The following is a 14,313-nucleotide window of genomic DNA, read 5'->3' as shown; positions in this document are numbered from 1 at the left end:
AGATTTCTGTGCTTGGATGCAAGACACACCACTAAATTCCAAACTACCTCTGTACACATTACTACAAAAACTGTTCATTTAAACTGCCATGGAGTGGGTTTCTAAAGTGGCCAGTTGGCACTTGTAGCCTAGTGGTTAAGGTTCTAGACTAGTAATTGAAAGGTTGCAGGTTCAAGCCCCATTACTGCCAGGTTGCCACTGTTGGGCCCTTGAGCAAGACCCTTAATTGACTCTCAACTGCTTAGACAGTATACTGTCACAGTACTGTAAGTCACTTTGGATAAAAAGCGTCTGCTAAATGATGTAAATGTAAAGGTAATGTAGCCAAGTGACCACAGACAGTCAAACAATTATCATATGCAATGTGAAATGTTGGCTAGAATGGTGAATAGCACACTGCTATTGGTCCTTTGAGCTTTTATTTAAGGTAAGGTCTTTAAAAAAGCACTGGCGCAACATGTATGGGATTATCATTACATTATCATGCCAGTATTGGACTCGAATCTGGTGACTGGAGAAGCCATTCAGTTACACTTGCTGTCATGAATGGAGACGGTTTGAGATGATTTGTGACATGGTGTTACCGTACTGAACGTAGCCGTTCACAGTAGGCAAATGGATGCACATGGTTAGCAACAGTAATCAACCCCAAACAGAATAAAGAGGTGGCAAAACGGACAGTAAATGAATAAATGAATGAGTGAATAAATGAATGAGTGAATAAATGGATGTTGTACCTCATCCACTGCTGGGTTTGGCAGGTTGTGCATTTTGAGATGCATTGTCTGCTTATTACAGTTGGAAATAAGTATTTGAGTCTGTTATCTTGAACCAGTCGGGCTATTTTCAAAGAAAAAATTGTCTATAATTAATCCGAACTACTAATGAAGAAGCAGGAGGTCACACCACAATGTTGAAGAACTTTAAACCACCAAAATAACCTTTTTTTTAATTAAAATTCCAAGACTGCTATGACAAACATTCCTTCCGAACAAACATGAACTTTTCCACCCTCAGCTGCACCAGCTGCAGTTCAACGTGTCTTGGTTTGCACCTCCTCGACTATAATCCATTCTTCCTGGCTTCTTTATTTTCCAGAAGGAGGAAGCTGGGGGGCATGGAACCAGTGGAGCCAGTGCTCCAAGACCTGCGATTCAGGTTGGCAGCGGCGTTTTCGGATGTGCGAAGGCACGGGCGTGCGGAATTATCCCTGCGATGGCTCCGAGGAGGAAGTGCGTTCTTGCAACGAGAAGAAATGCCCAGGTGTGTGGATGTACACTTGTGTTTTGGTTTTCTTCATCAGATCCAACATGTGGCAGCCCATCTTTCTTCTCCTTTCGCACCAGCGGCTTGGATTTCATCACTATTCCCGCACCTCGTGCTAAATCTCCACTGGCGTCTGTCTTTTCCTTTGGCAGCCGTGTCTTCGTCTAGCCGGGCGTCTGTTTTACTCTCCCTCCCTTCCATCCATGTGAGATCTGTCGGTCAGGATTGATGGCTTTACTTCTTGTATATCCGTGCACCTGTAGGCCTTTCTGTCTTTTTCAGGTTGGCATTTGGCCTCCTGTTTTCCTCCTCCTTCTCTGTTTGCTCCTTCTCTCTCATTCAGCTTCCCGTGAGGTTTGTCAGTGCGGCACGGCAAACAGACAATTTTAATAAGAGCTTATTTGACCTTAGCTTTGGGAGACTATAGATTAAATAAATGTCAGGCATTGCCACAGTTCTCAGATCCAGACAGCGTCCGGATAGCAAAGCGCTGAAGCCTTGAAGACAAAATGTGCCAGATTACTTTGTCAGGAAACACATTGAAATAAAAATATGATAAATAAATAAATAAATGCCATACTACACCATACACTCTATCTATCTATCTATTTCCTCAGCTGCTCCCGTTAGGGGTTGCCGGCGATTTGGCACAGTTTTTACACCGGATGCCCTTCCTGACACAACCCTCCCTATTTATCCAGGCTTGGGACCGGCACTACAATGCACTGGTTTATGCATCCTAGCGGCTAGATACCTATACAACAATTTGGTGTCTCCCAGTTGCCTGGCTGCATGTTTTTGGACTGTGGGAGGAAACCGGAGCACCCGGAGGAAACCCACGCAGACACAGGGAGAGCATACAAACTCCTCACAGAAAGAACTCGGACCACCCCACCCTGGGATCAAACCCAGGACCTTCTTGCTGTGAGGTGACAGTGCTACCCACTTATACTACATCATACACTAAATGACCAAAATACGTATATAGATCCTATTGGAAAAACATAACCCAGAATTATTGTTTAGTGGCACTAGCACGTTTTTGCCCATTCAGTGCCCATTCAGTCTAAAGTATTTTTTTTTTGTTTCAAGACACTCACATAATGCATCACTTACAACACCAATGTGGTTGATGTGGTATAAAAGAACATTAAAACATGACTGCTTACAGAAAATGAGTTGATATAAATCCCAGATTAAGACAGTAATATACATTTATTGTGTGTCTAAAAGTATGTGGACACCCTAGATCAATTTTTTCAAGCGACTTACATTTTGTCCATGATTTTTACATCGACCCAGGCGACTCAAACGATGCATTAAAACAAAACACAAAACAAAATTTTATTTTGTACTGAATTAAAATAGAACAAAGTAAATAACAAAATATATTACAATAAAATTAAAATAAAACAAAAATAGTGGTAATCTGGTCCCACTGTGGTTTACAAGATGTAATGTAAAGCCTCCACATGGGGGTGAACATGGACAGGTTCATTTCGTGTTTATGTGTCTGTAAAAATTCGTTATTTTAATTATTAACTATTTTCTTCTGCAACTCATTTTTTTTTTGGCTCGTGACCCAACTCTTCAACTCTTTCCACAAGATTTTGGTGTCTGTGGATGTGTGTATTTATTTAAAATAAATAAATACAAATCATGCACTGATGTTGGATTACAAGGCCTAAGGTGTTGATTTAGGTTAAGGTCAGGGCTCTGTGAATGCCATTGAAGTATCAAACTTGGTTCACAGGGGCTTAGAAATGCAAAGCTGTTGCCAGTTGTAAGAATGTCACTCTCATTGTAATGCCCATGATTAACATTTTAAAGTTCTTGCTCAAAGGCCCAATAGTGGCAACCTTGCAGTTGTAGGGATTAAACCAGTGACTGTCACGTGTGAGAGAAAGGACTCAAGTGCGGAGAACATTTTTAAATAAAAAGGTATTTTATTAAATAAAGTCAACAGAAAATGTAAACAACGAACAGAAGGGATAAATAAAAACCAATCGGAAACTCCGACGGAGGCTGCGGGAGGAGGTCACCGCAGCACGCTAGACCCCAGCACTACGGTGCTCTAGCGTGGGTCTCGATCGGAGTGCGTTACCCCTTAGGGCGCGGCCGCTGAAGCACACCGATCTGAAACAAGGGAGAGAAGGAAACAAGCTTTATTAGTCTAGTTCAGCCATGTGGGTTCGAACCGGGGGGTTACAGGCAGACAAACCGAACGCTTTACGGAGTCGCCACCCAACGGTTATGGAATCCAACGACTGAATTAACTACAGGCGCTGAGCCCGAAATTCCACCAGCGCTTTATACCGGCGCTGAATGAACTCGCTGACGCTAATGGTAGCGAGAGACTGTCAGCGCTGTATACTGGCGCCGCAGTGGGTCCGCCAAGCTACTGCTAAGCGGTATGAAACTAAAGGAAAAGACAGAGGTTACATTAAGCAAGCTCAGCATACGGATTCGAACCGGGGGTTACTGGCAGACAAACCGAGAGCTTTACGGAGTCGCCACCCAGCGGTTTGGGAATCCGATGACTGAGTTCAATAAGAGGCATATAGCGGAGCACCGAACCAACGCCGCTTCGAGGCGCGGCGTGCAACCGCTAATGCTAATTGCTAAACGGGAAAACAAAAGGCAGTTCGAGGACTGCACGGTGTCGCACCACGCTAAGTCTAAGAGTGTAGAAAGAAAACCCTAACTACCTCGACCTTGCGGTCTTACCCACCCGGATGGCCTTATGCCACCAGGGGTACCACCTAAGGCTAAAAACGAAGCGTGGGCGAACAGCCACAGCAAGGACAAAAAACAAACAAAAGAAAAGAAACGGAAACAAACAGAAGGTGCGACGCCCGCTGCTGTGCAGAGCTGGCTTAAATAAGCCAGCCCACAGCTGCGGGCGATTCGCCCTAATTGGAAGGCCTATTATATAAGGCCTTCCCAAGCTGAGCTCTGTAAGTCCTGTGACGCCAGGGAAAGATGGTAAGTTCTGCTGACGCCACAGAACGTTACAGTGACCTTCTGTTTCCTTAACCAGTACCCTCATCGCTGAGCTAGCACTGCACTGATTGCACTAGCAATTGATTAAATGCACCTTTAGCAAAGGGTGTGGCTAAAATGTGTGGGAGAGAAATCCATGGGGTCTGTCCGAAAACCTAGTGAGCTGCCCTGCTGCCTACTGCCTACCTGATCAACTGCCTTAAAAGAGAGGATTCCAATCAGACCTCGAACTCAGTCAGATTTTCACTTTAAATTAAGGCACTTTATTAAGCAACTAAGAATTTAGACGTGCCTTCTTCTCAGGAGCGTAGGATGACGTAAAATGCGTCTATGTAGAGAGATCACCAGGTTTTCAGACAGACCCCATGTTTGTTTGAAAGCAAAACTCAAACTCTTGTCAGGCTGGTCATGTGAAATCCAGGGATCAACAAAACACAACAACACTATACCTACTGTAAAGCATGGTGGTGGTAGAATTAGTATAATTTGACTTGCTGTGACCTTAGCTTCAACAGGAGTCAGATTTTTATTCAGATTTACTCTCAACATGCATTTAAAGATGGGGCCATCACCCTTTCACCCCACTGTACCACTTTGCTTTTATTTGTATTATTTTCGGACGATCACGTGTGTGCCCACGTCTCACACTCGTGTGTGTTTTGTATTTTGTGTAGCACCTCATGAAATATGCAAGGATGAGTACCAGGTCCTGTTGATGTGGAAGAGAGCTTCAGCTGGAGAGACGGTCTACAACAAGTGTCCATCAAATGCCACTGGTGAGCCCACACACACTCACACACACACGCTCACACTTAGCCGTACACTCACATGCACGAACCTCTTCATTAAATCGGGCATTAGGTGAAACTGGAGCTTTTACGAGGGTTACGAGGTGAAGTACACTTGCGCCGGAAGGATCTGTTTACTCGTTGATTCGTGCCCGTGTAGCTGAAGCGCTCCTCACAGAATCGACAGTGCAGCGGTGGCAGGGCTGGGCGGAGACCTTTTTGAGGGGGGGCTGGAGCGGGCACATGACAGGGCGGGGTTTTAGAGCTGAGTCAGTTTCACATACTGACTCTGAATCTGAATTCTGAATCTTTGCTGAATTCCTGATATGAAGGAATCGACTCTTTTAAAGAATCGATCAAGTCTTTTGAATTTGGAATATATTCATTTTCCCAGATTTAAATCCATCTGACATTGCACCCTGACCGAGGAGAGACACAGACTCCCGCATGCCCCCTGCTGACCACTTCTTTTCACCTGTCAGGGAAGCAGCGCACTACTTTTTGTCATATTCAGACGGCTCTGCCAGCCAGCTGAGGTGACAGTTGTAGCAGCAGTGATGAACCTGTAGGACATTTCTTCTCCCTTAGGTGCAGCCAGTTGTATCTGTCTGTCTGTGTGGGCACCTGGGCAGTCGATAGCACAGCTATCTGAAGCGGTGGCAGGCTAGCACATTAGACCACTGTGCAACCCAAGTGCCCTAGAATTTCCTATTTTTGTAGGCATTGTTGGGCAGCATGGTGGCAAAGCTGGAACAGTAGGTGACACACATAAACATGGGTCTTACGGACCTGGGTTTGTTCCTTAGCTTTGATGCCATCATAGGTTTTATCTAAAATTAAGCATTGTTTGATTGCAAGGTGACATAGCTGGAAGAGTGGGTGCCACACAGCCACATAGAAAAAAACTCTGGTTTCCTTGCACCTCTCTGGATGTAGGTGGATGATTGTGGTGTATTGAGATGTATTTTGCCCTGTGATGGCTTGGCACCCTGTTTCTGGGTGGCATTAGACCCACGGTTTTGGAAAAGGATGCCCAACAAGCTTACGGTCAGGTGTCCATAGACTTTTAACCATATACTGTTTAAGGTTCTAACAAAGTAATAACAACTATGGTGCAACACACTACTCACTCTGTATTCTTCTGCCAATCCACCAGCTTTGTAGCTGTTGTAGCATCTAGTAGGTCATCCATCATCTGATCTTCTCTTTCTCAGGGTGCTCAGCCAAGCCTCGAATTTTTAGTCTTAGTATTGGAGGGCTTGCGTATTAGCACCCAAACTGTATAGCGTACCTGAACAGAGTACAGACAGTTCTTTGTACACCCACCTTGTAGGGTGTAGCGTGACCCCTTCTTCAGACAGTCTCAAACTTTTAGACCAGTGAAGAATGACTGAAGCGTGTTAGCGAGACATAATTCAGCAGAGGAACTGCATTAGCGGATTATAACCGAAATAAAACACTTGGTAGATGACTCGTACTTTTGGTGCGGATATCTAGAAGGAAACAGCTCTAGCTCCGGGCGTCCATTGATTTATATCTAATGAAAAAGCGAGCGAGCTAATAAACGAGGTCTTTGAAATGCGAGCGCTGAGCGCAGCAGTAAATAAAGTTTGCTCGGAAGAGAAAGCTGTCCTCCATAAAAATGAAGAAAACAATGGCAGAAATTCTACAGACAGGTGAATTAAGCCAGCTATCACCCACCAGACCTCCAGTGTTGCCTTGAGTAACAGTGCGAACGGGGCGACGGGGTGTGCTCGGGATGCTAAATACACTATGTGGCCAAAAGTATCTGGACAACTCACAATGACCTTGTTAGACATTCCAATCCAAAACCAAGGGCAGTAATATACCCGCTTCAAAAGGCAACTGCAACCTTTCCTCTTTTGGGAAGGTTTTCCACAGGATTTAGGAGTGTGCCTATGGGAATTCAGTCATGAATGTTAAACAATAAGGTTTTGCTCTGTCTAGTTTCTAAGCTTGTCAAAGCAAACTATGCACAAGGGAACAGCCATGCTGCAGGAAAAAGAAATGACCTGCAGATTTAATAAAGTAATTTATTTATTAATTTAAATTATTTATTTATTTATTTTTATGATTATATATATATATATATATATATATATATATATATATATTTAATAATTATGTAATTACTAATTATTTACATAATAATAATAATAATAATTATTATTATTATTAATTTATTAAATAAATAATTTAAATAAATAAATATAATAATAATTAAATAATGTATATATTGCGTAATTTTGTAATTACTAATTATTACATAATATTATTATTATTTATTATTATTGTTATTATTATTATAAATATAATAAAAATATAGTAATGAATAATTAAAAAATTTTTTTATATATATATACAGTATATGTATATATAAAATTATGTAATTATGTAATTACTAATTATTTACATAATTTTATTATTATTATTATTATTATTTTATTAGTTTTTCAGACCATGGCTATATAAAGCTTGCTTGACTGTGATCGGCATCACTTGTGTTTAAGCTGTAAATACAGATTCTACAAAACAGCAGAGATGGAAATGCTACCAGCTCAGTGGATTTCTGCTATTTGCCTGTGGATCAGTACGTTTGGGTCAGGGAGTCGTGCCCCGGATAGTTAAACGTCGCCTCCGGTGTTGGGCTGATGGCTGAGGGTGCAGTCAGGGCTCATTGCACTGAAGCAGTATGATGCAATCTGAGTAAACGTGCTTTTCAGGAGGTTTTGCCCAGTGTTTTTCTGATGGTTTAGTGGAGGTATTTTTGGCTCAGCTTGAATGTGTTTATTATTCAACATCATTTTACATTCGGATTCTGAAATTCGTTTTATTTTTCCAGGGTTAAATTGTTTCTCTGTTCTGTTTCCCTGCAGGTTCTGCTAGTCGTCGATGTTTGCTGGACGCAAATGGAGTTGCTTACTGGGGTCCTCCGAGCTTCGCCCGATGCATCTCACTTGAGTATAGATATTTACATTTATCTGTAAGTTCCTTCTGAATTCTTTCTCTTGTTAGCACAGTATTATAGTAATAGTTAACCTTTAACACCTAAAGTATGTGGACACACTGGTATCATTTCATACTGACCATGAGCTTGTTGGACATCGTATTTCAAAAACTAATGCTGTTAAAACAGAGTGACCTCTGTGTGATTCTTTTAAACTATAACAGCAGCCACTTTTCTGAAAAGGCTTCTCACAAGACTTTGAAGTATGTCTGTGGGAATTTGTGCCCATTAAGTCCACAGAGCATTTGTAAAAAAAAAATAATAATAAATAAATAAATAAATAAATAAAAATAGCTTAAGTAGGTAAGATAAAATATAAAGAAATAAATAAAGAAAGTCAGTAAAGTCAGTAAGTAGAGTCAGCAAGTCAGTGACAGAATGAAAAAAGAAAGTCAGTAAAGTCAGTAAGTAAAGTCAGTAAATCAGTGACAGAGAAAAAAAAGAAAAAAAGAAAGTCAGTACTCAGTAAGTAGTCAGTAAGCCAGTGACAGAAAGAAAAAGAAAGTCAGTAAAGTCAGTAAGTATAGTAAGTAAGTAGAGTCAGTAAGTCAGTGGAAAAAAATGAAAGTCAGTGAAGTCAGTAAGTAGAGTCAGTAAGTCAGTGACAGAAAGAAAGTCAGTAAAGTCAGTAAGTCAGTGAAAGTAAGTAATTAAGAAAGAAAGAAAAATAAATCAGGGTTAATCTCGTTCCTTCACTCAACCAGTTATTGCAGATTCCAAACTGGCACAGATTGTCTCACACACTGGCACATACTTGCCTTGGCACCCTGGTATTTTGAACCCTGTAGACGTGTATATAAAGAGCACTATTTTGATCGATGAGCCGCTATAATTTGCATAGCTCGTCGCCGTCCTCTTGACATTTCTAATTTCTGATCAACACAACTTGACCTTTAGCGGACTGGAAGTGCGCTGTGTTTTCTTAATCACGCTGACCCCGGGCCCCGGGGAGTTGGCTCAGGCGTGATGTGATTGGCTTAATTACGTTGTTAACCTGTTCACTAACCCCTCATTATAATCACACACGGTTTGCTTGATCCTGATTGCTACTGTCTCGATCTCACAAGGATATCGTTATTCAATCACTGACTCCTCGCTGCTCCGAACCGTAAACGAGGAGCCGGCGAGACGGAACCGAGCGCTCTTTCTTTACTGTGCTCGCTGTTGATTTTAGCGGGTAAACCGGAGGCCGATTTTCCAAACAGTAAACGCTTTGTTCTGAACAGGAATCGATCGTCTTTTCCCACTCGACTTTTAAATGATGTTCGGTTGTTTGGATTGAACAATGATGTTAGCGGTGTGGTTTTGTCATTAGCACTGAGTAGTATGTGGGACACCAGACTTAAATCCTCTTAAATTTTTTAGCGGAGTTATTTTTTAATGAAATGTAATTTTTTGAGCTTAAAACTTTTTTTTTATCAGTTCAGATTTTTTGGTTCAGATTTTCTTTGTTGGACTTTCTTCTACAGAGTTACATTTTTAAATAAAATGTTATTTTTGAGCCTTAAATTTGTTTTTAATCTTAAAACGCAGATTTTTTTGGTTCAGATTTTCTTTGTTGGACTTTTTTTGTTTTTATAGAGTTAACGTTTTAAATTAAATATAATTTCTTTATCTTAAAACTCAGATTTTTTGGTTCAAATTTTCTTTGGACTTTTTTAAAGAGTTAACTTTTTGAATGAAATTAAATTTTTTAATATTAAAACTCAGATGGTTCAGATAACATTTTAAATTAAATATAATGTTTTTATCTTTAAACTCAGATTTTTTTACAGAGTTAACTTTTGAAATTAAATATAATGTTTTTATCTTTAAACTCAGATTTTTTTACAGAGTTAACCTTTTAAATTAAATATAATGTTTTTAAATTAAATAAAACTTTGGCTCAGATTTTTTTTGTTGGACTTAACTTTTTTAATTAAAATTACATTTTGAGCTTAAAACCCAGTTTTTTGGTTCAGATTTTCTTTGTTGAACTTAAACAAGGCTGCATCATGTCATCATTCCTGTTCAACTTGTACATTAAACACATAATGACTGAAGCAGGACTGGAGAAGAATGGATCAAGGATTCAAGATTGATGGAAGAAACATCAGTAAGCTTTAATATGTGGACCAGATAAGAAAAGTTAAAGTTGAGACTTCAGCTCAATCTGAAGACAAAAGTCATGACAGCTGAAAAAATCATCAACTTTATCAGTGATGGAGAAGATCTCAGAGTGGTGGACAGCTTGTGCCTTCATGGATTAATTATTAACAGAAAATGATTCAGCAGTCAGGAATTATAACACAGTCTGAAATGAATCTGAAAAAGATCTTCAGATTTATCGATTTCTCTCTCAGAAATGTCTGGACTTTGGTTCTTCTCTGTTGTTCTTTATGGATGTAAAAGAATTACAAAAGTAAGGCAGGACAGGTGAATTTAGATGCTTCAGAACTTTGACTCTTACTTTGACTTAGACTCTTACTCAAAGCCCAGATAACCAAATTCAAGCTCTTTTATTTTGGACACATTATGAGAAGAACTATTCATTTGGATCAGATTATCAGGCTTGGAAGAGTTGAAGGTAATAGGAGGAAGAGGACGGCCAGCAACAAGATGGATGGATACAATTAGATAAGTAATAAACTAGCTATTAAACAGCCTGAAGATCCAGAAGACAGGATGTTTTGGAGAAACACTGTCCATATGATGTCCAGGAGTCTGAATCGACTTGATAGCACTGACCTTTTATTTATTTATTTATTTATTTTATTGTTTTATTTAATGTATTGTATTTATTTATTTAGTTAGTTGTTAGTTAGTTATTAATTTATTTTATTAATTCTTTTATTAATTATTCTATTTAACTTTTATGTATGCATTTGTTTGTTTTATTTCTTTATGTATTATTTACTTATTTAGTTAGTTATTAATTTCTTTTATTATTTTTTGTTGTATTAATTATTTTATTTAATTTTTATTTATGCATTTGTTTTATTTATTTATTTACTTATTTATGTATTTATGTATTTATTTATTTTTTATTATTATTTATTTTTTTAGGTTTCTTGGGTTAGAATAGACCAGCCAGACTCTTTCCTTTTAACATAAGGTTACAGTTTTGGTTTTCTTTCCAACCATGTTATCGGCAATGAGTGCAGTCAAATTACTCCTATTTATGTGGTCACAGAGAAGCCACCAGCTATAATCAATCATAATCACTAATATGGAATTACAGTGTCATAAGTGTTTGATAATGTAAAATGTTAATTGAATACATCTGATTCTATCATGGGCTTGTGTTTCCCATGATGCATTAACAGATTTGGATCTCCCTGGACGATCCATTAACCGGTAGTTTCTTGTCCACTCTTTTTCAGTTACGAGAGCATCTTGCGAAGGGTCAGAGGACCCTGGCAGGGGAGGGCATGTCTCAGGTCGTGAGGAGTCTCCTGGAGTTAATGTCCCGCCATAGTTATTATAGCGGTGACCTCTTATTCTCCGTGGAGATTCTCCGAAATGTGACTGACACCTTCAAGCGAGCAACCTACATCCCAGCTCCCGACGATGTGCAGGTACCCAGCACGCCACGCCCACCGAGAGCTTTCTGAGCCTCTTCGTTTCCTGGTACAGCTTTTCTTACAGGTCTTGATTTTGTCTTTTGCAGAAATTTTTCCAGATAGTCAGTTTAATGTTGGACACAGACAATCTAGAGAAATGGGAAGACGCCCACCAGGTAATGGCCGAGTCTTTGCTCTTAATATCTAATTAAATGTGTAGTGATGATATTTTAGTGGTAGTAGTATTTCTATAATTATTTATTTACTATTTTTTTCTTTTTCATTGTCATCAACCACTTTATCCTGGTCAGGGTCCAATTCCACCAGAAACACTGGATGCAAGGCAGGAATACCCTGAACTGGGCACCAGTCTATTTCAGGGTTTAGGCCATTCACCTCTCCTCAGAAATAACCAATCACGTCTGTGTAGATGCTTGGCTTGCTGATAACACCTATTATTATTATTGTTATTATTATAATAATAATAATAATAATAATTATTATTATTATTATTATTAGTAGTAGTAGTAGTATTATTAGTATTATTATTATTATTTTAAATTATTATTATTATTATTAGTATTATTAGTATTATTATTTTAAATTATTATTATTATTATTATTATTAGTATTATTTTAAATTATTATTATTATTATTATTATTATTAGTAGTAGTAGTAGTAGTAGTATTTTAAATTATTATTATTATTAGTATTATTATTATTATTATTATTTTAAATTATTATTATTACTATTAGTAGTAGTAGTAGTAGTATAGTAGTAGTAGTAGTAGCAGTAGTATTAATTATTAATGTTATTATAATTTTTATTATTATTAGTAGTAGTAGTAATATTATTATTACTCTGCAATTAATGGGTGCCCTTTTAAGTGTATTCTTGCCCTGTGCCCAGTGTTTCCCAGTGCCCACTGCAACCCTGACTAAGATAAAGCTTCATACGTCATGTGATCGTATGTGCAGTAACCATAGGCCAGAAATGTGCAGGTTTAATCTAAATTTATGTATTTATTTCTCTAAATAATTTATTTTCCCTTAATTTGCAGGCCAAGTGTTTGTTCTTCTACAGTAAAGAAAAAGTTGCTCATCATTCCTTAATTAGAAAAAGGAGAAAAAAAATAGAAACTAAATCTCTGATATGTCAAGATGCTGAACCAAAACGAAACAAATGAGATTGATTCCCTGCAGGCAGGCAGAAAACAAGCCCATTTCAAAACTCTAAGCAAGCGTGTTAGTGCTTCAGTTATTCATTACATACAAACAGTGCAGCAGCCAATCCAGCTCGTCTCTTCCCATCTGTCTCATATTAAAGATAATTTAATTAAAAAAGTCAGACATTAGAAAGGTATTAAATGCTGTAATTCCTTACGCTGACATGTCGTCCCCTCCTCTAACACACGTGTATCCTGTGGCCAAAAGAATCTGCTCTTTAGGGAAAAAGTACTAAAAACCCTTTTCTTATCAGTACTTAAATTTTTTCATTACTATAAATCGCTGTGCATAAAAGTGTCTGCTAAATGCTGAAAATGTAAATATATTTAGACTACATATGTGTAGACTGGATAAAAGAAGTACCATTGTACTCTTGAGTCTTCCCAGCAACACTCAAAGCTACATTATAAGTAAATATAAGTGCACATCCTGGCATTTTTCCACTGTAAGGACACTCCAAAAGTTGGAGATCTGATGGTGTAAGAAGAAAAAGAGATGAGTGAGACTCTCTGGACTCAATGTGAAATGTAAATCTGTCCCAAAAACTTTGATTTAAAGGCTCATAATTCACACTGACAACAACATAAACACAAAATGCTGCTGCAATAAAATGAATTCCAACTTGATTGACTTGTTTTTGTTCTGTAATTTTACTTCTAACACGAACGCCGCTCAGCTCTTAAGATGAATACACTATATATACAAAAGTATTGGGACACCTGACCATGAGCTGGTTGGACATAAAATAGAGAGAACAACAGAACAACAGCCACTCTTTTAAGTTTGTCTGTGAGAAATTGTGCCCATTTTGTCAAAAGAGAAGTTGTATGGCTGCGCACTGATGTTGGTCAAGAAAGCCTCAGTTGGTGTTCCGGTTCATTCCACAGCTGTTCAGTGGGGCTGATGTCAGGGCTCTGTGCAGGACACTGAAGTTTCTGTAAACCGATCTTCATAGAGCTTTGCTTTATGCACAGGGGTACAGTCTAAAGGGCCTTCCCTAAATTGAATTCCCGTTATATAATTGATTGATTACAGTTATTAGCAATTGTTGTGGCTCAAATACTCAATCACTCACTTTCTTATCCACCTATCCAATCAGGGTCGCAGGGGGGTGGGGGTGGGGGGGGATTGCCAGTCCATCGCATGGCAGACACACACACACACACATACACACATACACCTATAGGGCAATTCAGTGTCTCCAATTAACCTGACTGCATGTTTTTGGACTGTGGGAGGAAACCGGAGCTCCTGGAGGAAACCCACGCAGACACGGGGAGAACATGCAAACTCCACACAGAAAAGACCCGGACCGCCCCATCTGGGGATTGAACCCAGGACCTTCTTGCAGTGAGGCGACAGTGCTACCCACCGAGCTGCCCTGGCTCAAACACATGAATTCAAAAAATTAGAACGGGGTGTCCCAATACTTTAGTCCTATTTGATGTTAGGAGTAG

General features: G+C 39.0%; 1 protein-coding gene across 1 annotated transcript in view; it reads left to right on the top strand.

The window, feature by feature from the left end:
• The window catches only part of adgrb2 (adhesion G protein-coupled receptor B2), a 327,164-nt gene that overhangs the window by 192,815 nt on the left and 120,036 nt on the right, over window positions 1-14,313 (top strand). Inside the window, exons 6-10 of the mRNA XM_063010315.1 lie at window positions 1,099-1,263; window positions 4,944-5,045; window positions 7,955-8,061; window positions 11,448-11,642; window positions 11,735-11,803. Of these exons, the coding sequence (XP_062866385.1) occupies window positions 1,099-1,263; window positions 4,944-5,045; window positions 7,955-8,061; window positions 11,448-11,642; window positions 11,735-11,803 (638 nt within the window). The remainder of the gene's footprint in view (window positions 1-1,098; window positions 1,264-4,943; window positions 5,046-7,954; window positions 8,062-11,447; window positions 11,643-11,734; window positions 11,804-14,313) is intronic.

The sequence above is a fragment of the Trichomycterus rosablanca genome, chromosome 2 (genome assembly GCF_030014385.1).
Source record: "Trichomycterus rosablanca isolate fTriRos1 chromosome 2, fTriRos1.hap1, whole genome shotgun sequence".
NCBI classification, from domain to species: domain Eukaryota; kingdom Metazoa; phylum Chordata; class Actinopteri; order Siluriformes; family Trichomycteridae; genus Trichomycterus; species Trichomycterus rosablanca.
This window is presented reverse-complemented; position numbering and strand designations above follow the sequence as displayed.